Below are 21,943 nucleotides of genomic sequence, written 5' to 3' on the forward strand. Positions count from 1 at the left end.
TGATCGGTCGGGCCGTCTTACCGGAGTTTTTTTGGGCAAGGAAAAAGGAAGTGTCCCAGGGAGGATTCGAGCCTCCGTTTTCACGATCTTGCTCTCCAAGAGAGCCACAACGTGATGATCTAACCACTAATCTACAAGGACGTTGACGGAGAAGTCTCCTTGTATTGACATACCGCGTAGAGGGTATACTACGTCATGCTCAACTGGGCCAACAGCAAGGCCAAACAACGCGGATGCCGCTTGCTGTGGCCGAGCGCGAATACTGCGAGTCGCGGATGCAGGCCTCGCCTCCCAGCCTCTCCCCACTACATATTCAGGCAGTCCTCCTCGGTTGCTATCCTGAGGTCCATTCCCAACCATGAGAAAGTCATCCTACGTGATCGCGTTCTTCGCCGTCGCTCTGACGCTGGTGCTGGTGAGTGGTGGCAGCGAGTCCATCTTCGCGCGAACATGACAGTGAAACCCTACCCGCGCAGAACATCCTCTCCGTCCAGCGCCCCGACTGGTCTGTCTCCTGGCCCTCGCTCCAACGCAGGTAACGTGCTCACGACCTACTCCCAGGCTCATCGTGAGCGACTCGGATATCATCCACGACAAGGTCGTCGTCGAATATGGCCTCAACCGTCGCTGCGAGACGTCCATCATCCAGCTCCCCAGCCCGAGCGGCTCCAAGCGAACATACGTTGGATATGACTGCCGTTCCTTCCCTATTCGCGAGGTAGATGGCTGCGACAAGGGCAACAAGAAATTCTGCATGATCTGGAGTACCGCGGGCTACTTTGGCGAGCTCGGCATCGGGTTCGCGATCGTTGCTTGCCTCGCTATCCTCTTCGGCGTGACGACGCACTCACGGAGGAGGCGGATCTGGAAGTCGGCGTCGGTGCTGGTTGCGCTGCATGGTGAGTGGTCAAGAAGATCTGTTCTCGGTCTCGTGCGACTCAACTCCTTGGGAAGTGCTGTCGAATATCACCGCGTTTGCTGTGGTGACGGAAATGTACCGTACCGAGGCATTCCCTACGTTCAACCATGCCCGCCCTGGTGAGTTCCGCGGCGCGGTACTTTTCGACGAAGGCTGACTAAATGTAGGGCTCGCCTATGTATTGAACACCATCTCATGGGTGCTCGGTATCTTCATCACGGCCGGAGTGGTTACCACCGGTATTTCCGCCAACAAGGGTCATCGGTGGGCCGCAGGCAACCGTGCATACCGTCCGATCGATGGTTGAGTCTGCTAGTCTACTGATAGACATTTGCAATCCATCCCGCTGAATCGTGTTGTATCTCCCGTGTTACCCTCATGCCTGTCCACTCAGTTCTCTATGTACACGTACATATACCTAGCTATCCTCAGCGTCACGTAGATTGAAAATATATCAGTCGGAATCCGTCAGTCCTTGGTACTTAGTAGTCATCGTCCGGGTAGTCCACATCATACAGACGCAGCGTCTCATTCCAATCGCGCTTTCTCCGCCTCCGCACAGAGAAGTACCTGGCCTTGCTCGCCCACCGCCCGCGTACGCGACCTTTCTCCCTACCGCCACTCTCGGCGAAGTACTTCTCGGGCTCTTCCGGCAGGCCAAGCGTGCCCACAGCGAGCTCCATGATGCGGTCGTGTAGATCCTCCCGCTTGTCCCGCATCTGCCGCAGCGCGGGCTTCCCTATCCAGAGGAGCCGCGTGAGCGACGTCAGGGCGCGGAACGCGGACACTGCGTCCTCCATCCACCGTAGGCTCATCCACATAGCGGCAGGAACGAGGACGGCCGTGAGTGGTGCGAACGGAAGGGTGACGAGCATGGAGAAGAACCAGATGCAGAGTCCAGAGATCAACCCGTAGGTCAGCTTATACTGTGCGATCTCATCGTACGTGTCCCAAACGGGACCTGTACGCTTGAACTGGTGCACGGCGATGAACGTGGTGATAAAGACAGGGAGCCAGAGGAGGAGGCCCGGTAGGGAGATGGCGAGGAGGATGAATGACCAAGCAGCCCGCAAACATATTCGGTAGAGGATGATCGGGCGAGGGAGAGGGCGGCGCACGCGGTCGTCTTTGATTCCCCAACGCGACAATTGGTCTTGATAATCCTGGAACAAAATGTCAATATCATGCGGCGTGAATGAGAGTAACAACACACCTTCAGGTCGCGCCCAAGCTGGACAATCTTCATATCCTCGCGAGCGACTTGTTCAGGTGGAGGCGCTTCGCCATCGCTCGAGGTTTCGGTGCGCGGAGCTTCCGCAAGTTTGAACGCTTCCAGGAACGTACGAACGACACGGACGTAGTCGCCCAAGGACATGATTGTCCCAAGCGGCGCATACATGCTCGCGGCAAGCTTGGCTATGCGGATGAGCCTCCACGATGGTGCATCCAGCGTGCCCGAACTGATTTGCTGGTGCATCTTCGCAGTCAAGGATCGAATCTCGCCGTAGTCGATTGGCGTAAGGAGCTCAGGGTTGTTCTATGAGTGCATTAGCATTAAGTTGATTGTTCCTGATCAAACATCGTACCTTTGGGGTAAATTTCATGGGGGGATGGAAGGTGACAAGTACGTCTGAACGGAAGTGCTGTCGGTGCCTGCAGACGCATGAGAACAATCGTCAGAACTAGGAACGTCGGATACGCACATGTAGGTGATCGAACAGGTTAGTACATCAATCTCAAAATCCGGGTTGTGGCGGTTGCGGGAAAGCGCATCCGAGACGAGCCGTGCAACTGCGAGGAGAAGAGTTCAGTGGTCAGCCTCGGGCAATGCAATAGCACACGTACCTCCAGTCTTGAGAGGAGCAATGGTAGGATGGTACCTACTCATCCCTTCTGGGAAGAGACACACGGCATCCCCAAGCTCCAATGCCTGTTAACGAAGTCAGAACCTGCGAGACGTCACTGGAGTATTGCGAGAACAGAGCGCTGAATGGAATGTGCTGGTGTACGCCAACGATTGTCACAGTGTCGCCATTGCGCCACGACAACAAGAACTTTGCGCACTTGCAATGTAGGTGCTGGCACATGTTCTCGACAAGGACAAGATAGACTGAACGGCTCACCTCCATGAGATGCTGCATGACCTCGGAGTTGTCCACTTCCCCATCCCCATAGTCCTTGCGCCTCTTGAGTGGCACCGTTCCCGCAGACTCGATCAGCCAACTCGTGAACGTCTTCTTCCCAAATTGGGTGGATTTTGCAGTCAACCTGAGAAGGTTGCGCTTCTGTGAAGGGTTAAGTCAGAGCTTGCACGCGTGTAAGGCGCCGAACTCCGAACCCGCCATGGAATGGAAGTGACTAGCAGTCTGTTGGGAGACGTTGAATCGCATGAGGGAGATCTTCACGTACGGGAGCACTCACAATGCGTCCGTGAGGGAGTTGCTGTGGTTAGCGCAGACTATACTGTCTGTCCGTCAGGGACGTGGTTGCCACGCCGTGAGACGGATAGAACTCACCATGGGACGCCTCGTGGCGGTATATAGTCAACATTCTCCACCACTATGGTACCATAGAATATCTTCAGCACGAACTTGAACAACCATCTGGACCCCGCCATGAGTGCATGCCGCCACGATGTACCAGTGCTTGACTCTCGTCGCATACCGGATGAATAGGTACGACCATGGGGTCGGTGAGCCTGCCGGCGGCGGCGTCATAAGGGTTTCGCAAGCCAATGGTCACCAAGCAAGCAGGTTGTATTAGTTCACGTCGATGATGAGAGGACGGAGTAGGTACAGAAGCTGGCTGGTGCGCAGCTGGCGGGACTGCGGGCGGGCTTGAGATGACCGTTTGCCCCACAATTCCGGCGCGGCGGTCCGCGACCTTCGAAGGTACAATGCTTTAGCGCTAAATTCTTTTACTCCTCCAGATCTTCCGAGTGGTCTTCGATTACCTGCATCGACTACAGGCCTTAACATGCGACGTTGAGCTCATGACTTCTGCGAATGACATTTGATCGTTGCTGTGGGAGCAGTAAAGGTGCGGCGGACTCGACTGATGGACAGAGTCATGACTTGCTGCCTCCTCAGGCCTATAACCCTCCCACAGAAATCTGAGTATACAGAGTCCAGACACAAGGGGATTCAATGGCAGATCCTGATGTCTACCATCATTTTTTTCTGTCTGCGGAGTGAGTCAACCTTCCACTCATTCGGCGTTAACCTCGCATTTTCAATCATGTCGTTGGCATATAGACAGTTGATGCGCTCATGAACGGCTTCCATTCACCGACTCCCGAAATTCCATCCACGATTGTGTCTTGAATCTTTGCCCCATAAGTACCGGCATACGAAGAGAGCAGCAGTCAGCTTTACCACGGATGCAACTTTGCTTATGAAGGCACATATATTGCGGTCGAGGGGCTTGTCCTACCAACTTCCTCCGCCGTCTCACCTTCTGCTGATATCCCCACCGCCGTGCACTTCTACTCTTTTATCATGCGTCGCGTCCGTGCAGGCGGGCTTTTGAGCATCTTTCTGCTTTATCCGGGCATGGGCATGGGGAAGCTCACGGTAATATGGATGCGCATGAAGTTTTCTGTGGTCTCACCCGGTTGAGCTTTAGGAAAGAGTGGTCACACAAGTCAACTGGGCACCTTGCGACCCAAATTTCGTATTCGCCAATGCTCCGGTAGACTGCGCTTTCTTCCAGATTCCTCTCGACTACCAAGACCTCTCTGCTGGCATAGGTCGCCTATCGCTGATCAAAGTCAACGCAACCGGGCAGCGCAAGGGTACCTTGTTTGTCAACCCTGGTAACGTTTGGGTCTTTGTCAACCTCGTGGCATACCTACGTCTCATGCAGAACTACACAGGAGGACCCGGAGAATCAGGTGTATCCTACCTCGCCTTCTCAGCCCCGGACATTCTAAATACCACTGGAGGCAACTACGATATTGTGAGCTGGGATCCTCGCGGCGTCGGCATTGACACGGTGTGAGTACTATGTCCCCATGATTTTTCCCCGTAATAGACTAATTTCTAGTATGAAGTCCGAATGAGATATTGTGCTTAAATCGTTCGGACTACACCGCCTTCTTCAACGGGACAATTGAACAGACCGGCATTCAGTGGGGTGGCAACTTCACCGACCCCATGGATATCGCCGCTCTGAACGCCCAAGCACCGGTGATGGAAGAGAAGTATAAGCAGCTCGGACAGAAGTGCATGGATGCCGCCAGCGGCACTACGCTGAAATATATTGGAACGGCAGCCAATGCCCGAGACATGGCCGCTCTGGCTGACGTATTGGATGGACTGGGCAGCCCTGTGAATTACTGGGGCATCTCGTATGGGACGCTCCTCGGAGCGTGGTTCGTGAACAGTACGTTCAAACTATCATATCCGGATCCATAACTTAATCCTTGGAACTGAATGACATCGACAGTGTTTCCTGACGTACGTGCAATTGAATCTTCTGCACCTCCGATGCTGTTGGGCTCACCGATCGAAGCGTGTCGGTCATGTTATCCTCGATGGAGTCGTCAATATACTCGACACAGCACAGAAACAGAGTTACTTGGTCTGTTCATACGCTCGTAAGTTACGGGAAAATGGCTGAGAGCGCTAGCAGTCCTGGGGAGACAAGATCCATGACGCCGACAAGGTCTTCCAAGGTTTCACCACCGCTTGCGCCCTCGCAGGGCCATCAGTCTGTAACGTTACCTCGGAAGGCTGGAGCGGGACGGACGTCATGCATCTATTTGACTCGATGATCGATGTAACCAACCTGAACCTCGGTCGTGCACTCAACCTGCTAACCTATCATACAGGCTGCGCACGCCGCAGAGGTGAAGAACGGATGGGTTCCGGTGCCCTCGAACTCGCTACGAAGTATGGTGTTACCGTGATCATCGATCGTCTAGACAAGCTGACATGCATCAGGCGCGCTGTTCACGGTCATGTACGAGCCAGTTTTGTGGCAAAGCTATGCAGGCGAGTTTGCTCGGCTCTTCAAGACAGTACGGACAGAGTCGGCTCCCGCGACAAATACATCTATACAGTCTCGCAGGTGGGTAGCATGCAGTATGTTCATCTCAGAGTATCCGCAGCGGACTCACATATATCACTTGCTGGACAGAAGCAGCAAGTCAAGACGACAGTCCGTCCCCCAGGATGGCGTCAGCTTTGCAGAAGCAGCTATCTATTGTGCTGACGGCATTGACTCTGACGGTACGACCATGTCTGGGCTGTTCGACTATATTGTGAACGTCACCAGGACTGTATCGCCATTGAGTCAGTACACATCGTACTATGTTGCCCCCGAGAGTTCGTGGCTGAGCATTAGGTTCCAGTCGGCGCAACATGGCCCATCGACGCCTTTTACTGCTCGTTTTGGCCGGTACGCGCGGTCGAGAGGTACACTGGTCCGTTCAACAAGACGCTGGGCAACAAAGTGCTCGTCATCGGGAACACGGTCAGTCTCAGAAGACGTCTTCCATGTGGTAGCGGAAAGGGGGTTGCTCACAGGTACACGCGCATCAGGCGGATCCCATTACGCCCTTCCGTCAGGCCAAGCAGCTAGCAGATCTCATGGGTAGCAGCGCAACTTTGATCCGGCAGAACGGATTCGGGGTGTGTGTCCCCGCTGCTCTTTCATGTGTATGCTCAGGTTGAAAGTTCGATTTCTAGCATGCGAGCCTAGCGCAACGCTCAAGCTGTGTGACCAACGTCATACAGGCTTACCTCAACAACGATACGGTTGGTCTTTCTCTATGCTATCTCTGTGCCCTGTAGCCCTGACCGTTCTTGTAGTTGCCTGAGGACGATTGCACCGTGTGCGAGGTCGATGACGACGACGAGCTCTTTACGGGGGTAACTACGCGCGAGGTTATCGCACAACTGGACTTCTCGTGATCAGGACAACAGCTCTCTGCGTGAAACGATCGCTGTGCTAGGCTCTCATATACACGAAGTCAAATATATACTGTTGTCAACATCATTTCGTCATGTTCGTACTAATCCCGCTGTCGCAGCAAACAGTCGGATGTCTTCCGGCTACTAACTCTTCAGTTGGTCTTGGCATCTGTAGCAGTGGAAGGTTGGCCTTCGTGTGCTATGGGCTGCTTCATCTCTGTCCAGTTGTTCTTCCGGGCTTCCTGCTCCAGTCTGAACTGACGGAAAAGAAGGGCGAGCCCGGCGAAGTATGCAATCGCGAGAAGCTAACGATTACTTCGTAAGCACCAGCGTCGTACGTTTGAAGCATAAAGGTACTCACAATGATCCAAACGTACCAGAAGACGTTGGCGCCGTTCGAGATGGGGCCCCGTCCCGTCTGCGCAGGCCATTCCGACCGGAAGCCCGTGCGGACCTGGCGGGGATACGCGGGAGGTCAACAACCACATCCAAGCCCTGACAGATCGGAGAATGGACATGCTGCGGACAGCATCGAACCGCTGCTGCGCGGCAGCACTGTGCGTAGTAGTACACTTACCTGGAACATCGCGAAGGCGATGATCAAAAGCCCGAAGACGGCATGGAAGTAATTCTGGAATGGACGGCGGCCTTCACCCTTTGCCCAGGCGCGCGGCTTGTAGTAGTGGATGGTCGCGCCCACGGCGAGCTGCGCGAGGTACAGCACGAAGATGGTGATGCCCCATTTCTTGTGCACGTCGTTGGTGCCACCGGACTGCGCGAGCACGACTGCGTGTATGCCAAGAGCGACGCCGGTTATGATTACGGGGCCCGCTGTCACGACCATGGGGCGTCAGCGTACCACAAGGGAAGGTGGAGGCGCGCGGATGCTATGCCACATGGCATAGGGTGGGATGCGAGGGTAGGGAGAGCGGAACGAAACGCACCTATCGCGAACTGGACAATCCAGTGCGCAGTGAACCAGGCCGGGCTGTACGTGCGCGTGTACCTCGCGAGGAGCGCGCCGAGAGGGAGCAGTCCCAGAAAGCCGATCACGCACAGGACTGCGTGCCCAATGATGTATTTCTCGAATGGCAGGAGCGGAATGACGAGGCCGGACATGTCGAGAACGCCGGAGGGGGCAGTGTAATAGCGGACTGAGCGTGTTCCTTTGTGCGAATACCTGTCATTCGAGCAACCTCGTATGTCAGAACGTAGACATGCCAAGCATGGGGCTAGGGACACACGACGTACCAGGAGGATGCAGGAACCTGGCATTGCGGGCATGTTTATAAGGCAACCACTCTCAGTGGTGGGATTTGAAGAGGTCTAAAGTTGCCGGACTATTCTGTCGTCGAGCAAGCCGGCCGAGTCTCTTTCGCACCAGCCTGTGGTGAGAAGCTGCGCACGCTCCTCGCTGTGCGAGGAGTGAGCATCCGCGATCGAGCCTACTCTGTTCGTGTGAGAGAAAGTAGTAGGCGTGTGGGAAGAGGAACCTGTGCTTACCCGCACCCTCTTCTGGCTACAGGGCAATGCGATGAGACAGTGATGTGCTGGCACCTTCGACGCTCGGACATCGTGGAAGGCGGGAACTGTAAGCATTGTTCAGCCGCCTTTTCCGGAGGAGGATTGCCTGAGAATATTGCTGTGTCCATGCAGGCAGTCTGTCATCCAATAGCAAGGCTCGAATAAGCAAAACGAGCTTTCAAGATGGTCCGCAACTCCCAGCACCGCATTTTGGTTGTACCGCTAGTGGTTGAAGATGGTTGAAGAAGTTGTAGTCTACTAGAGACTCAGAAACCTACGAGCCTAAGCGCCGTGGCTTTGATGATGCAACCCGCTTTCTCGAGCAAGGTATCGTCAAATCTATCTATTTAGATGCACAGAGTAAGTACTATCGGATGCATAAGGTACAAGGAGTCGTGAATTCGTCCGCCGCGAGTATCTATGAGACATGTAGAGGTCATCAACAAATTTCATCTGGCGAGAAACGTCTGTCCGTCGTTCAAGATGATGAGGAACGTCCGCCGTCCAACCCTTCGAAACGAAACAGAGCAGCGAAATGAGACCGCTGAAGAGGGGAGATGAGATGCATGATATCAGCATCTCATCTCCTGTCGGAGTAGCGCGGCTCGTCAGTGTAACTAGGACGCAGGGAGTACTCCTCGGAAGGGGCCTTTGGGGTCGGCCGCTCTTGACGGAGCTGCTTCGGGAGGAAGGCAAGACCAGCGAGGTAGAGAACTGGGACGAGCTGAAAGTTGATGAATGTCAGTGCCATGTCGGCTAAGAAGTGAGACGGAGCTTACCACAACCCAGACATACCACACGATGTTGGCAGCGTTGCTGATCGGTGGCCTGCCAGACACACTCGTCCATTCCTCGTTATACCCGTTGCGTACCTGTCATCGTGAAATGAGATGAGAAACATATTGGAACTGCGGAGAACGGGGAACGCGCGCCTGGAAGAACCCAAGACCAATGACTATGATCCCAAGAATGGCATGGAAGTAGTTCTGGGCGGGGCGCTTCTTGCGCACGGTCCAAGAGGTGGGCTTGATCCAATGAATGATCGCGCCGACAGCACATTGGATGAAGTAGAGGACGAAGATGGCGACGCCCCACCGCTTGTGGTCGTCGTCCAAGTGCATCGCGCCGGCGGAGGACACGGCCGCGATACCGACCGCGGCGCCAGAGATGATGACAGGGGCCGCTGGAACACGCAACAAAAGCAGCCGGGCATCATCAGCATGCACCCACATGAAACGCTAAACGGGGGCGCCGTACCAATGGCAAACTGGAATATCCAGTGGCCCTGGAACCAGCCGCTTGTGAACGTGCGGGCATAGCGCGCGAGAAGGGCGCCGGCGGGGAGGAGGATGAGGAAGCCGATGGTGCAGAGGAGGGCGTGGGCGACAATCATCTTCTGGAACGGAAGCAGGGGCGTCGAGTCAGAGCCGCCGGCCGCATTGGGGTCGCTGACAGGGTCGGCCGTGCCGTTGCCCGACGAGATTGGCTGGGACAGATCGAGGGTGGTGGCGGCGGACTCGATGTGCTGCTCGAGCGAGGCGTCTACCGCGTTGCTGTTCGGATTTGTAGTCCCAAACGCCCAGATCAGCTTGGGCTTCGTGGTCCCGTCAGACTGCATCAACGCGGCATTAGCAACAGGCGTGTCTGACACCGACACCGACAGCCCCGAGCGCCGTCGGGCTCGGGCTCGGGCTCGGGCGACGTGTGCGTACCGGGATCGTGAACGTCAGCTTCGGCTGGGTCCCGCTCAGATCGCTCGCGGCGGCGTCGGCGCTGGCGACGCGAGCCGGCGACGAGTCCACGGTGGGCATCACTTCTCCGGAGGCCTTCCGCTGCGACAGCGTGATCTTTCCGTCCGAGTTGGGCCACATAATGACCATCGGTGTGTTGGCCATCTGCGTCCCGAAGCCACTGTCATGAGTGCGGAGGTGAGCGACATCGACGTTGTGTAGACGCAACACTCCTCACAGAGCCATCCAGCCAAGGTTTGCTTTGCCGTTGCTCTGCATCGTGTCTGCATTGGTGGTGAATAACACATTGCCAGTGCGAAGGATGCTCGACACTCACATTGTACGGTCGAACCGTTGATGACACCGGAGATACACATGTAGGAGCCTACGCATTTTGAACCACCAGTCAAGCCCGACGTCGAGTTGGTCGCATCGGAGGCCGCGGCGCCCGTAGCGGACGGACTTGACGCTGCAGCAGACGACGTCCCGCTCGCATCTCCATCGCCACCTCCGCCATAGTACGAGTCATCGTCGCCCCTCCCCTGGTGGTCCGGACATCTCGGTCAGCACAGCGCACGCCGACGTGAACACTACAGTTGACTTACCCGGCCGTCTTTGGCAGCGACTAGAGAAGCGAGCCCGAGCAAGAAAAGTCCGAGACCCGAGCGCATGGTACGGCAGCAAGAGACAGAACGAGTTCCGGTGGACACCAGACAGCTTCTGTACCCAGGGGCTATATACTAGAAGACTGCCTGGGAGGAGGGAGGTGCTGCGCTCACAGCGGGCGTTTCACGCGCGGCGACATCGGTGAGAGCGGATCGTACCGCATAGGTAATTGCGCGCGTCTTGAGCCTCGCAATTGGTTAGAACGCGCGGCGTGTGGGATAGTTGCGTTCGGGAAGCGTTTCATCAAACCCAAGAGCCCTGGTTCGCTGCTCCGCAGGCCTGTCAGGATGCACGTTTGCACAATCCGCAGCAGAGATATGGACGCAGACGTACTGTGGCGTTCCATGGATATGTTCTGTCCTTCTTGTTCGTGACAGCTGCTCTCGATGCTTCCTACTGCGCCCGCCCAACTGCCTAAAATGCACAAGTCCGTTCGTCATGGCTGTGCATTCACTATCAACAACCCCTACCAAGCAGACCAAGCCACTCACATTGAGTATCTCACACCTCATCGGGACTTCCAACCGCGAAAGCTATGCTCCATGCTTTCCAAAATACACATCTCAGCGAAGCAGAAGCTTCTTGCACGAAGAGTGGCAAATTGCCACAACTCGTCAGAGTACGCACGCCGCGAGGCGGTCATGGGTTCTTGTAAGGTGATCAGGCTCAAGCTCGAACGAGAACCGTAGCTAACCGTAGCAGCATAGCATGTCTACCCGACCCTGCCCGCTGCATTGCTCCACAGGCGTCCTGCCTTCTTCGCGGGCGCGGAGAGTTGCATCTACCCCTCGGAGTGAACCCTGTAAGTATGGCTGCATCCTCGTCCAGATCGCCTTGGCGCGACGAAAATAACCAGCGCTGTGTGCTGCGCCGTGAATCCCGAAGACGTCTGGGTCGTGCAACACGGCAAGTTCTGACCGTATCCCCCGCACAGCTGATATATGCCGAATCGGTCAGAGCCACCGCAACCCCGACCGGTGAGGAACAACTTACAAGGCAGACGGGCGTCGCGAGATGCGGGGGAATAGACTCTCACATCTGTGACAGTAGTTACGACAGACTGTGATCGCAAAAGCCGCAGTGAGAACGACCCTCCACGCGCGCACAGCCTGCCGTGACGAGCAAGCAGCATGGCTAAGATATCTCCAAATCCCCGTGTGAGCTCGGGGGTCGGGTGCAGTGGAGGAGGTGCATACCGTGGAGGGTTGTTGCGCTGCCTCTGCGATAACAGTGGACATGAGACTCGGGAGACCGGCACTAGGACTCCTAGTACTAGTAGGAGGCTTGCATAAGACGCCACGCTGTCTGGCATTGTCCGGTGGCGTGCACATGCGGATCGCTTTGCGAAGTTCTCCTCGTGCCGGCATTGTGCGATATTGGTTCGCGCCACAAACGTCACGAACATGGGCTAGAAACTTGGACTGCACGGAGAGCTGGGAGGAGATGACCTTCCGCGCACGACGAGGACCCTTGGCGGAGGCACGCGTAGCATAGTGCAAACGATGCTCTGGCTCTGCGCAGCGGTGCACAGAGTTATGGGGTGCCTTCGGTTTTCGTTCGATGTGGTCTAGCGTGTCATGATCACCTGGGCAAACCACGGCAGAGACTATGTAGACAGCGGGAAGTAGCGTACCAACGTCAACGTTGATGGGGACAAGGTTTATAGCGCTACGTAGTACATTGCTCCGCACTGGGAGCGACGTCCGACAAAAGTCTACGGGATGTTGGCATGGCGAGCAGGCAAAGGTAAGATTGATCTGCCCAAGGTGCCAGTGTGATGCTGGAACATTATAAACATGCAACACTGGTCAACAATGAGCATCAGAACTCGACGGGCAGTCGCGGTGTAAATCGCACCTTCAAGACCCAGCTGATCCAACCGCAGCATGTAGTGCCCCTCAAAACGGTCTACCCTCAACGGCGAGAGGACGGAGATTCAATGGCTAGAGCGAAATACTGAAAGATGGTCATGCAAGGCACCACTGAGGCATCTGAATCATCGGCAGGGAGTGCTAGTGACTGGTCGTTCTTTGGTGATGAGATAGAAGGCTCAGTGAATTCGATTGTGATGGGAAGGGCTGTGGACATGTGTTCGGACTTGGTAGCTTGCAACACGGGCACCGTGCCTACTGCCCTGCAGCTGTTGCAAAGACTGAAGTACTGACATCCGGCGGACAGCATCCGGGCAGCAGCTAGGGTCGGACAAGAGGTTGTGGGCCAGTTGAGATAGCTAGGCCAGGTCGAGTGCGGCCGAGAGTTGCGCAGCGGATGTAAGTATCAAGAAACCAGAGGTGGTAACGGTGCAACAGCGATTCGAGAAGTCGGACGACATGGCCACCCGAGTTCGATCATCCGGCTAAGTTCTAACCCATTCGGGGCCAGCGCATCACCGGCCACGGTCCCTTTCTGGGACATGCTCGGAGCGCTCCCCGCAGAAATGGCCGGGGTCGGCGGGCGGTGCAGAGGCCGGAGAACGGCGGCAGAGGCTGCGCAGCAAGCGAGGAGGAGCTTGGCACTGGCAGCGCGGACTGGCCACCAACGGTCACCGGTCATTGCCAGTTTGTCTTCCCTCGACCGACACTTCTGCTTGCCCGCTGCGGGCTCTACTCGGCTGGACTGGTGAAATACGTGTTACGACCTTTTAATTCACGACCATGTCCTCGTCCTCGGCGACCGCGACCTCCACCACCTCCTCCGCTCCTTCTGCTTCCTCTTCCGCGGCGTCTGCCTCCTTAACCGTCCCCGGAAACCTCAAGGCAATTGCGTCTCTTTTACTGGCATCGGCTCCTCGTCTCATCTCTGCCTGCACAGATCGTCGGCATTATCCTTGCGATAACCAGTGGCTTGCTCATTGGCTCCAGTTTTGTGTTCAAGAAGAAGGGCCTTCTCCGATCTCAGCGCGGCTTGGTGGCGGGCGAGGGTGTTGCATATCTCAAATCGGTGCGCGCCGCGGTTTCTCTCTCTCTATCCTTCTGTTCACACTCGCGCAGCCACTATGGTGGATAGGAATGACCAGTGAGTCCATGACTTAGCCCTAGCGAGGATATGGCTTACCTTGATTGCAGTGATGATCCTTGGTGAAATATGTAACTTTGCCGGTACGTATCTATCCGTCGTTATGCCGTCCAAGGCTGATCTTTCGTAGCATATGCATTCGTGGAGGCCATCGTTGTGGTATGTTCGACCTCCAAGGCTTCCTGCTACGACCCGTAACATCCCCTTTTAGACCCCTATGGGCGCACTCTCGGTCGTCATATGTGCAATCTTGTCGTCTCTCTTCCTCAACGAGAAATTGAGCTTCTTCGGTTGGCTTGGATGCGGTCTCTGCGTCGTACGTCTGTCTCTAGTACTTCAGACTTCCTCGTTCTGACCCCGCCGTCTTCTCGTCAGCTGGGTTCCGTCATCATAGCGCTGAACGGTACACAACCCTTGCTGCTCTATGGCCGCGAATGTCCGTCTGACATACCCGAGCTTAGGTCCGCAGGAGGCGTCCGTTGGCCAGATCGTTCAGTTCCAGAAGCTGTTCTTATCCCCCGGCTTTCTGGTGTACGGCTCCGTCCTCATCGCCGCCTCTTTGGTGATTGTCTTCTGGTTCGCTCCAAGGTGCGTCCTTGGATCGGACTTAGCAGTCTTCCATTCGTGACGGTCGTGGCCTTGAAGATATGGCAGGCAGAGCATGCTGTGGTACATCATGGTGTGCAGTATGATCGGCGGAATTAGCGTCAGTGTCACCACAGGCCTGGGATCTGCAATTGTAACCACTGCTATGGGCGACAACCAGGTATGTGTCTGGAATATCACGTCATGCGAGCATGATACTCACACGTCTTCTTGTTTAGTTCAAGCATTGGTTTATTTACTTCCTAATGGTATTCGTCGCTGTAACACTAAGTGAGTAACGGTCACCTCGGGCGAGTGACGTACTGAAGTTCCGAAAGTCACGGAGGTGTACTATCTCAATGTGGCGCTGGCGCTCTTCAATACTGGTTAGTGGTTTTCAACTTTGCGGAGTGCAACGGCTGACAGTCGGTGCATATGTTTAGCAATGGGTTCGTTTCTCCGATATCCGGCTGCTGTTAGCTTAACTGACGTGGATCTCAAGTCACACCGACATACTATGTGATCTGTATGTTGACAAGTTTAGTCTGGAACCGCAGTCCGTCGCTGAAACACTCCGGTTTTAGTCACCTTCTTTTCGATGGTCACCACCATTGTATTGTTCCAGGGCCTCAAGGCACCGGTCCTTCAGATCATCACCCTCGTCATGGGATTCTTGGTCATCTGCGTCGGCATCACGGTGCTCCAGTTGTCGAAGATCGATCCCACACAAATCAAGAAATTGGACCGCCGCTCGACGCTCCTATTGCAGGCGGCAAAGAACAACACCGAGGGGGTGGACGAGAAGAACCTCTCTGCCATCGAAGACCCTGGCATGGATGCGCTTCGTGGGAGCTTCGGCACAATGGGCAGTATCATTCGGGCTCGGAGTGCGAGACGCATGAGCATGTCCAGCCGTGCCTCAGCATCAATCCGCTCCCGCTACAGCACCCAGCCCATTCCTCCGCTTCCTGGTCAGCACGACCCACTGAGTGGTGTCAAACGGCATCAACTATTTGACAAACCCATGCCCACCACCCCTGAAGCGAACGGCGACGACCGCTTGTCCATGGCTAGCCAGCCGTCAGGGCTCGGCTCGCCTTTCACGCAGCGGAAGCAGACCATCAAGTTTGGCGACGAAGACGTCGTGCATTCATATCACGTCCCTGGTACAGGGGACGATACGGCGACTCACGAGCGCAGGAACGCGCTGCACAGCAGCGGCGGGAGCTTCAAATACGACTCGGTCAGTAGCACCGGTGGCTGGTCAGACAAAGCCGTAGTCGGGACTAACGGCGGCGAGCAGACGCCAACGGCTGGCAGCCAGATCCTCAATCTGAATCTCCCTGTTCTCGACTCCCGGGAGGACATTTCCGATCCCACTGCCCCGCTCACTGCCCCGCCTGTCCTCAGCGGACGCACCGACTCCTTCCCCCGTCCAACCCTGTCCTTCGATGGACTACCCTCCACTGCTACCACCTCCTCATTCCCCTCCGCCATCTCGTCAAGGCCTTCTTCTGGAGGTCGTGATCGTCAGTCGATTCCAACGTCGTCCCCCTCGACGCGCTTGCGACACATGAACCTATTCGGACGCTCACCAGGCGGCCGACACTACCCTCATGGTGACCGCGACGAAGACCGCGAAGAGAGTGTGAGTTTGTGGAACCGACCATCCACAGAGAGCCTCGACACCGAGACGGGGAGCGAGAGTGACCTCCCGGGCGGCGGGATTAGGCTGGTACCTAACTCGAACGCACGGCATCAATCGGACGTGTTGTGACAAGTTTCTCCTCCCCTTGTTTTGTGTGTAATTTGGATTCTCTCCCGCCTCGAACTTGTGCTACAGTACCTGGAATCGTATGGTAGATCTGATAGATACCTGTGGGATAGATACTACAAGACGGACAACGACTGGACTACCAGCTTTCGACTTCGACTCTTCTTCGCGCGTTCGGCTTCACATTTTTCTGATCCCTCCCTGACCTTTTCACAGTACGGACTGTGTATCTATCCGACGCCACGCTACATCGTGTGCCCTTGTCCATGTCCTCCGCGGAATGGACGTGCCATGTCGTAACTGTGAAGGAGCGTGCATGTGAATTGCTCCGTCGCTCGGCCTCTGCCGATGGGCGTACTACTGCCGAAGCTGACACTAGACAGCGAGGTCGATATGGTCCCCAGACCAGGGCGCTCGACATCAGGGACGCAGTGCGTCCTTCCATGCCTTGGTGCGACGAGGAGCGACCCCTCTCTCCGGAGTCTCCATGCGCGCGAGCGATGCCGACAATCCGCCACTTGACAGCCGCCCTAATGGCCGCCATTATGCTTCCGCGAACGTGTGTCATTGGGATACTTAATGGGTACCCATGTGGGGACACGTCGGGTGTCCGACGCGTTTCTGATGCTTGTTTCCGATTCGATCGCATGGCCGAGCCCGCTTGTCGCCCGATGGTTCTATGGTTCTTGGCCATCGGTCGATTCGCGTTCGTAACTCGTGCCATAAGCGTTGTATGGACGGTGTCCCCGCTCGCTCGCGCGCCCGCCGGACTTTAACGTGTCGTCGGTGTGTGTAGATCATCGTCATCTCCTCGGCTCGCCGCGCCCATGACCTGAGAATTCATTATGATAATGGGAACGAGGTTCCTTCTTCTGGCCTCGACGCATATCGGTTCTTTTACGTGTCTCACTGCTCGGTCGCAATATTTGCGAGGAGCATTCGAGGAAGCCCCCCTCAGGCGCCGGCGCAGGAGCTAGTAGCGACATTCGACGGCCTCGGGGTACGAAAATACAGTCTCGCATGCATGGGACATGTGCTGGCTTCATGACGCAGCATGGACAGAGAAGATCGTGCACACGCGCTGGTCCCAAAGCTGGGGCGCCGTTTAATAAACACGACTGGAGTAGCGGACAACACCAGCTGCGATTGAGAGAAGTCTTGTAAGGTAATGAACATGCCAGGGGAGTACACCGATGGGAATACAGAACATGGGGATGCACTAACACGAGTAAGCAAGCAATGGACGCCCGAGGGAGATGCCAGTAAACGTCACATAACAGTACTACTGAGCCTGAATCGGAGATTCCGGGAGTGTCAGTAAATAAGCTAAGGTAAGATCAAGCGAGAGCGATGCTAGGCGACAAAGCGTACAGTATCCATAACAGCGAGGAGCTTAAGCGCATGCCAGCGCAAGACAAGAGATGGGATATTCCGAGGGTGACAGGTGGCGGTAAGATGGGTACATGCCGGAGATGGCGAGGCGATAAAGGGGAGAATGCGGGTGGGAAGGGGAGCCAATAGTATGGTAAGGCTCGGACCCAACGGTGTTGCGAGGTGGAACGGGAGAAGAAGGTGGACAAAGAAGGGGTTACAGAGACACAGAGACGGGAGGGCGGCGGAAGACCTCGTCGGAGAGGTCATACACCCTAGGTCGAATGCCTCGCCTCGAAGTTGCTGGGTACACGCACTTCAACTTACGTTTCGAGCATTGACTGGAAGGGACCACATGAGCATTCAATCATGGCAAAGTAGTGAGCAAAATCAGCACTCACTTGCAAGTGCGGTCAAGTGAGCCTGCCGGCGGGCTCTGGCACGCGATCTTGCGCTTGCGGCAGAAGAAGCACGCGAGAGTCAACGGCTTCTTCGGACTATCCTCTATCAGGGATGACGGCCGAGGGATGGGGGGCGGGGCCGGGATGCTCGGGATCGACAGGACGCGGTGATGAGGAAACAGAGCCGAAGACATCTCATCCGAGGGACAACTGCTGTTGTGGAGGTTGTGTATGTCGTGAATCTGTTGCGGGCGCGGTGCGTGTATAGGATAGTCTCCATAGCGTCTCGCAGAGGACGAAATGGAGTGCGAGCCATGAGCTGTGTACTCCCCCGACGACTCGAAGCGAGGGAAGGGGTAGTATGGGTACGAAGTAGACGGGTGCAACCGCACGTGCTGTCCCTTAGACAACGAGTAACCCCCGTGTGAGAGGGTGTCCAGGTTGGGTTGAGGGTGGGGTTGATACTGATCGTAACTCAACCGCTGCGCATAGTCGCATGCTGTGATACATTAGGAGGGTCAGGGCTGACAATGTATATGATGTGCGCTTTCATACCTTGCTCGGAGATCCGATCGCAATAAGTAGACTCCTCTACCGGCGACTCCGCGTAACTCTCGTCGTGGTACATTGCGGAGGTATATGGAAGCCTACTCGTGCGTACGGAAGCATCCAAGGAATATGGCAGGAAAGAATACGATCCTGGCTATAGAGGATGTCAGCAGAGATGACTTCAACTTGATCAAGGGGACGGACGTACAGCGCTGCCAGCATCACCCGACTGCTGAGACGTTGTCTTTGAGTACATTTGCATGTACGCATTCTTGTCACTGCAATCCACACCGTCTCCATCGCGCTCCTGGTACTGCACAGTGGGCGTTCCATAATGGGTGCGAGGGGAATCCACTTGACTTGTCGGGGTGAACGACGAGTCCCGCGAAGCGACAAGCCCACTCCTGGGTAGGCGGATGCTCACGTCAACATTGAGCGCACTAGCTGGAAGCAAACTCGGCGTGATCAGAGGGTAGGCGGCTATCGTAGTATCGGCTTGCTGACTACAGCCCTCCGGAGCGGTTGCCTATTGTAATGAAGAGGTCATGCTTCGGAGCAGGCCAAACAAGCGGGTCACGACTTACTGGGTAAGGGGTTTGAAGAAGAAGGCCATGGTGCGGTGAAGGCCCGCCATATTCTGAACTCGCAGGAAGACTTAGATGGTCCCCCGAGCGTCCCGACGCATATTCGGCACCGTCGTAAGTTTCCGAGGAGTAATAGTAATTTGTGAGCGGCGGGTATTCCGCAACGTAAGGCTGGCAAGAAGCAGGGGGATCGACCGGTGTCCCAAGGTAGTCAGAGTCCGAGTCGATGTCCGTAGCGCCGTTACGCAGCGGCGGGACCTGCTGTGGCGACATTCGGGGAGCGCGGATTAGGAAGGTGTGCAAGAACGCAGTGATGGGCGCGGAAGCGTCGGATTGGATCGCAGTGCCGGGGAGGTCGAGTGGGCGGATGGTGCAGCGGAGGCAAAGGGACAGGTTGAAAAGGCGAAGTCTTTGTAGGTCCCATCTCCTTATAAACGTGAAGGGTGCCGGAAGAGTAAGGAGGTCAGGGTTGAGGATAACAGGCGCCCGCGCACAATCCGGTTAGATTCTCCAAGAATCCGACAGTCAGATGATGCCCACGCTATCATCTCTTGGATCTTGCTCAATTTTGTCTTTCCGTGACACTGATGTGCTTCCGAGACGGCCAGCTCTCACCCGCGTCCCATAGGCACCCGCCTGTCCACGTCGACGTCTGTTCGCGCGACCTCCGAGGACTTTGGACTCGCGTTCTCACAAGGGTGATGGAACGAAGGGCCGACCCTTGGGAATGCGCGATAGTGGTGACGCGTCGGATTTGCTCACTCTTCTGGGGTCGCCAGCGGCCAGCCCGGCCTGCAGCAAAGGAAAGTGACTATCCTTCGATCGAGACGTTGCTCTGGACATCAATATTGCTTATCCGAGTGCGTCCCAAATCCGGGGTCCTGCCTGGAGGTCCGCTTAGATGTTGGAAATCTGTGCTGTCTATTACAGGACCAATTGTCCGGGAAAACCTTGCACTTTGATCATGCAGCACGCCTCACTCACCCCCTTCGGAGATGTCCGTAAAGAGCATCCTGGGACCACGGAGAGTCCGGGGCACTACCGAGGCCCAAAGTGGCCAATGACGACGACGTCAATCATCTGGATTTCCTGGAGAGGCCAGAAGCTATGCCTCGAGGTTCCCCACAACGTTCTACAGATTGCCGAGGCCGACCATGATTATTTTCGCAAGTGGCCGCTCAATACAACGTCGCAAGTGCGCGCTGCTCACACGGTCGAGCAGAATGGCGTCTGCGATGACAACGAAGCGCTAGTCACGGCCAAGATTCGTGCATCGCCCGTGGACAACCAGCCATCGGCGGAAGCAATCCGAAGGTCCATGGGCCTTGCGGACCATCGTCCGGTCTTCATTCAACCACGCAGACTCCACGGTGCGTCACGTCGGCCTGTGGCCACGAATACGCATGGCATATGCACAGCTCGGAGGAACGCTGCAACCTTAGCGAGTAATCACTCTCTTCCATCCACGAGGTCCGGAAGGGGCTATGGGGAGCGTCGATGCCGAACAACGCGCACTGCGGTCTTGACTGCTGATCAGGCAATGTTGAGCGCGGCCGTTCTATGCACGACGCCTTGAAGGCCAGCTTCCGCACGCTTCGGTACTGGTGTGGTCGCTGAACAAAGATGAGCAATGTCATAGCGCCACCATTGAATGCTGCTTGGCAGCAGAGGTGAACTACTGGGGCACGTTTTGCAGATCCGACGCTGCATGACGCCTCGTCGGTTACTTGTGGCATCCGTCCTGACATACATAGTCAAGAGCAGTGCACGCAAATACAAATTCTCTCGACATACCCAAGGGCTCGACAGCCTTGTTCTGAACCTAGCTAAATCCGTCGCGAGGGCACTCGTCGTGAGTACAAGGTTGCTGTTCTTCTCGTTCGTGACTTCCAGCCCTCCAAATGCGGATAAAGCGTATGACCAACCCACAAGTCCCAGCGACTGCCTGATTCGCGACGCCATGCCCTTGCCAATGGTCTCGAAGGCCGTCAGTTTGAGTTATAGTGCTTCCTATTCCTGAAAGCGCACCCTACGTGCTGCCACTGCGGGTCGTCTAACGCCACTCAGTGGACCAGCCTACGCGCACCCGCATCCCGACTGAAGCGGCTTTGTGCTTGCCCATCCTAGGACAACTTGGCAAGATCAAACCTTGCCCTGGAATGCTGCCAGCGTTGAAGCACTCGCGCGCAATCCGCATGCGCTCCTGAAGAAGATCAGAACGTTCGCGCGGGCACACGACGCACCTTTCATTTCGCTGAGCTCGGCGAATCGCGCCGTTCTCTTCGTTATTGGTGGGAACGGCCCTCTCGGCAATAACATCCCGGCCCTCGGCGCAAGGCAGGTCACAAAACAGGCTTGATTGAGGAGAACGCTCGTGCCTTCGCGGTCGGGGCACATTCAAATGCAACGAGTCTCAGGCCTCAGGGCCTTTCGAGAGGCAGAAGACGGGGTGGGGTGCAATACGCTGAGGGTGTTGGATCTCATCAATGAGGGAAGGCACGCAAGCCGACGCACAGGAAACTTCTCACCCATCTTTGTCGCCCGCGTTCGCCTTTCCCGGTGGCTCTCAAACACGCCATGGGATCGACCGGAATCTAGAACGCGCGTCACGTTCAGATTAAGTTGTCTTTCCAGGACTTTGCGGCGTACAGCGAACCCAATCTGAACTCGGCCCTCGCGCTCTTCGGCCCTTAAACGACTCGCTCTCCTGCGACCGGGAAGAGAGACACAACGCTGGATTCACCACACGAGGAATAGTGATGTGGCCATCATGGTTGGTTGCACAGCAGAACCAACGACAGCGCGGTGGACGAGATTTGCTCCCGCGGCGCCACTGGAGAACCCTACTGCAGGAGGCAACTTCCCTCCGCCGATGGGGACCCTCAATTGCGGGAATAAGAGGATCTCAGA

The 21,943-nt window shown here is 56.0% G+C and overlaps 10 protein-coding genes and 1 non-coding gene across 11 annotated transcripts; 3 read left to right on the top strand and 8 right to left on the bottom strand.

The window, feature by feature from the left end:
- Positions 1-51: 51 nt before the first annotated feature.
- On the bottom strand, positions 52-141 carry L226DRAFT_t62. The gene has a single exon. It is a non-coding gene; the product is annotated as a tRNA-His (tRNA).
- Positions 142-248: 107 nt separating this feature from the next.
- L226DRAFT_480681 (uncharacterized protein) lies at positions 249-1,471 on the top strand. The gene is made up of 5 exons (XM_067676894.1): positions 249-415; positions 477-505; positions 562-899; positions 955-1,038; positions 1,087-1,471. The coding sequence occupies exons 1-5, from the start codon at positions 359-361 to the stop codon at positions 1,224-1,226; spliced, it is 648 nt and encodes a 215-aa protein (XP_067538652.1). The 5' UTR covers positions 249-358; the 3' UTR covers positions 1,227-1,471.
- L226DRAFT_480684 (uncharacterized protein) lies at positions 1,212-3,709 on the bottom strand. The gene is made up of 10 exons (XM_067676895.1): positions 3,584-3,709; positions 3,436-3,522; positions 3,341-3,382; positions 3,258-3,285; positions 3,043-3,204; positions 2,765-2,849; positions 2,623-2,710; positions 2,506-2,572; positions 2,133-2,456; positions 1,212-2,082 (listed from the first exon to the last, which is right to left on the bottom strand). The coding sequence occupies exons 1-10, from the start codon at positions 3,634-3,636 to the stop codon at positions 1,402-1,404; spliced, it is 1,617 nt and encodes a 538-aa protein (XP_067538653.1). The 5' UTR covers positions 3,637-3,709; the 3' UTR covers positions 1,212-1,401.
- Positions 3,710-4,226: 517 nt separating this feature from the next.
- Positions 4,227-6,913, top strand: L226DRAFT_531461 (uncharacterized protein). The gene is made up of 14 exons (XM_067680088.1): positions 4,227-4,491; positions 4,544-4,733; positions 4,794-4,914; positions 4,971-5,302; positions 5,366-5,376; positions 5,432-5,500; positions 5,552-5,698; positions 5,751-5,811; positions 5,863-5,989; positions 6,059-6,213; positions 6,273-6,394; positions 6,463-6,552; positions 6,610-6,678; positions 6,733-6,913. Exons 1-14 carry the CDS (start codon positions 4,417-4,419, stop codon positions 6,832-6,834), a joined length of 1,671 nt encoding a protein of 556 aa, XP_067538654.1. The 5' UTR covers positions 4,227-4,416; the 3' UTR covers positions 6,835-6,913.
- Positions 6,761-8,100, bottom strand: L226DRAFT_282176 (uncharacterized protein). Its single transcript, XM_067673569.1, has 5 exons — positions 8,086-8,100; positions 7,779-8,014; positions 7,412-7,665; positions 7,196-7,288; positions 6,761-7,139 (listed from the first exon to the last, which is right to left on the bottom strand). The coding sequence occupies exons 2-5, from the start codon at positions 7,951-7,953 to the stop codon at positions 6,987-6,989; spliced, it is 675 nt and encodes a 224-aa protein (XP_067538655.1). The 5' UTR covers positions 7,954-8,014; positions 8,086-8,100; the 3' UTR covers positions 6,761-6,986.
- Positions 8,101-8,938: 838 nt separating this feature from the next.
- L226DRAFT_543584 (uncharacterized protein) lies at positions 8,939-10,759 on the bottom strand (the record flags this gene model as incomplete). Its single annotated transcript, XM_067682210.1, has 8 exons — positions 8,939-9,082; positions 9,138-9,230; positions 9,291-9,541; positions 9,616-9,970; positions 10,071-10,269; positions 10,327-10,372; positions 10,426-10,630; positions 10,694-10,759. The coding sequence occupies 8 exons, from the start codon at positions 10,757-10,759 to the stop codon at positions 8,939-8,941; spliced, it is 1,359 nt and encodes a 452-aa protein (XP_067538656.1).
- Positions 10,760-10,855: 96 nt separating this feature from the next.
- L226DRAFT_282427 (uncharacterized protein) lies at positions 10,856-11,401 on the bottom strand. Its single transcript, XM_067673570.1, has one exon. The coding sequence runs from the start codon at positions 11,264-11,266 to the stop codon at positions 10,952-10,954; it is 315 nt and encodes a 104-aa protein (XP_067538657.1). The 5' UTR covers positions 11,267-11,401; the 3' UTR covers positions 10,856-10,951.
- L226DRAFT_282172 (uncharacterized protein) lies at positions 11,299-12,280 on the bottom strand. Its single transcript, XM_067673568.1, has 3 exons — positions 11,951-12,280; positions 11,748-11,897; positions 11,299-11,688 (listed from the first exon to the last, which is right to left on the bottom strand). Exons 1-3 carry the CDS (start codon positions 12,157-12,159, stop codon positions 11,421-11,423), a joined length of 627 nt encoding a protein of 208 aa, XP_067538658.1. The 5' UTR covers positions 12,160-12,280; the 3' UTR covers positions 11,299-11,420.
- Positions 12,281-12,981: 701 nt separating this feature from the next.
- On the top strand, positions 12,982-16,442 carry L226DRAFT_531464 (DUF803-domain-containing protein). The gene is made up of 14 exons (XM_067680089.1): positions 12,982-13,510; positions 13,566-13,694; positions 13,745-13,769; positions 13,820-13,852; positions 13,900-13,928; positions 13,981-14,085; positions 14,145-14,172; positions 14,231-14,357; positions 14,415-14,535; positions 14,594-14,645; positions 14,693-14,740; positions 14,798-14,803; positions 14,857-14,880; positions 14,939-16,442. The coding sequence occupies exons 1-14, from the start codon at positions 13,409-13,411 to the stop codon at positions 16,129-16,131; spliced, it is 2,022 nt and encodes a 673-aa protein (XP_067538659.1). The 5' UTR covers positions 12,982-13,408; the 3' UTR covers positions 16,132-16,442.
- A 1,274-nt stretch (positions 16,443-17,716) lies between these two features.
- Positions 17,717-18,031, bottom strand: L226DRAFT_428245 (uncharacterized protein; the record flags this gene model as incomplete). The annotated part of the gene is made up of 2 exons (XM_067674673.1): positions 17,717-17,840; positions 17,901-18,031. Coding segments are annotated over 2 exons (255 nt in total), but the record flags the coding sequence as incomplete, so codon positions are not given.
- A 350-nt stretch (positions 18,032-18,381) lies between these two features.
- Positions 18,382-19,429, bottom strand: L226DRAFT_282489 (uncharacterized protein). The gene is made up of 4 exons (XM_067673571.1): positions 19,034-19,429; positions 18,658-18,975; positions 18,456-18,599; positions 18,382-18,399 (listed from the first exon to the last, which is right to left on the bottom strand). Exons 1-3 carry the CDS (start codon positions 19,304-19,306, stop codon positions 18,492-18,494), a joined length of 699 nt encoding a protein of 232 aa, XP_067538661.1. The 5' UTR covers positions 19,307-19,429; the 3' UTR covers positions 18,382-18,399; positions 18,456-18,491.
- Positions 19,430-21,943: the final 2,514 nt, after the last annotated feature.

Source organism: Lentinus tigrinus (assembly GCF_003813185.1).
Source record: "Lentinus tigrinus ALCF2SS1-7 unplaced genomic scaffold L226scaffold_5, whole genome shotgun sequence".
Classification (NCBI taxonomy): Eukaryota; Fungi; Basidiomycota; class Agaricomycetes; order Polyporales; family Polyporaceae; genus Lentinus; species Lentinus tigrinus.

Coding starts and splice junctions, on each gene's coding strand:
- L226DRAFT_282172 (XM_067673568.1), bottom strand. CDS start 12,159: ATGTTCGTGACGTTTGTGGCGCGAACCAATATCGCACAATGCCGGCAC. Junction 11,898..11,950: donor CAGCGCAACAACCCTCCACG/GTATGCACCTCC, acceptor GGGGATTTGGAG/ATATCTTAGCCATGCTGCTT. Junction 11,689..11,747: donor TCGCGACGCCCGTCTGCCTT/GTAAGTTGTTCC, acceptor GGCATATATCAG/CTGTGCGGGGGATACGGTCA.
- L226DRAFT_480681 (XM_067676894.1), top strand. CDS start 359: ATGAGAAAGTCATCCTACGTGATCGCGTTCTTCGCCGTCGCTCTGACG. Junction 416..476: donor TCGCTCTGACGCTGGTGCTG/GTGAGTGGTGGC, acceptor CTACCCGCGCAG/AACATCCTCTCCGTCCAGCG. Junction 506..561: donor TCCGTCCAGCGCCCCGACTG/GTCTGTCTCCTG, acceptor ACCTACTCCCAG/GCTCATCGTGAGCGACTCGG.
- L226DRAFT_282176 (XM_067673569.1), bottom strand. CDS start 7,953: ATGTCCGGCCTCGTCATTCCGCTCCTGCCATTCGAGAAATACATCATT. Junction 7,666..7,778: donor GATTGTCCAGTTCGCGATAG/GTGCGTTTCGTT, acceptor TGGTCGTGACAG/CGGGCCCCGTAATCATAACC. Junction 7,289..7,411: donor TCGCCTTCGCGATGTTCCAG/GTAAGTGTACTA, acceptor TATCCCCGCCAG/GTCCGCACGGGCTTCCGGTC.
- L226DRAFT_282489 (XM_067673571.1), bottom strand. CDS start 19,306: ATGTCGCCACAGCAGGTCCCGCCGCTGCGTAACGGCGCTACGGACATC. Junction 18,976..19,033: donor TTCTTCAAACCCCTTACCCA/GTAAGTCGTGAC, acceptor TCATTACAATAG/GCAACCGCTCCGGAGGGCTG. Junction 18,600..18,657: donor CGGGTGATGCTGGCAGCGCT/GTACGTCCGTCC, acceptor CTCTATAGCCAG/GATCGTATTCTTTCCTGCCA.
- L226DRAFT_531464 (XM_067680089.1), top strand. CDS start 13,409: ATGTCCTCGTCCTCGGCGACCGCGACCTCCACCACCTCCTCCGCTCCT. Junction 13,770..13,819: donor ATGGTGGATAGGAATGACCA/GTGAGTCCATGA, acceptor CCTTGATTGCAG/TGATGATCCTTGGTGAAATA. Junction 14,646..14,692: donor ATTCGTCGCTGTAACACTAA/GTGAGTAACGGT, acceptor AAGTTCCGAAAG/TCACGGAGGTGTACTATCTC.
- L226DRAFT_531461 (XM_067680088.1), top strand. CDS start 4,417: ATGCGTCGCGTCCGTGCAGGCGGGCTTTTGAGCATCTTTCTGCTTTAT. Junction 4,492..4,543: donor TGGGCATGGGGAAGCTCACG/GTAATATGGATG, acceptor GTTGAGCTTTAG/GAAAGAGTGGTCACACAAGT. Junction 5,990..6,058: donor ACATCTATACAGTCTCGCAG/GTGGGTAGCATG, acceptor CTTGCTGGACAG/AAGCAGCAAGTCAAGACGAC.
- L226DRAFT_480684 (XM_067676895.1), bottom strand. CDS start 3,636: ATGACGCCGCCGCCGGCAGGCTCACCGACCCCATGGTCGTACCTATTC. Junction 3,523..3,583: donor TGGTCGTACCTATTCATCCG/GTATGCGACGAG, acceptor GGCGGGGTCCAG/ATGGTTGTTCAAGTTCGTGC. Junction 2,850..3,042: donor TCATGCAGCATCTCATGGAG/GTGAGCCGTTCA, acceptor CTTCGTTAACAG/GCATTGGAGCTTGGGGATGC.
- L226DRAFT_282427 (XM_067673570.1), bottom strand. CDS start 11,266: ATGAGGTGTGAGATACTCAATGTGAGTGGCTTGGTCTGCTTGGTAGGG.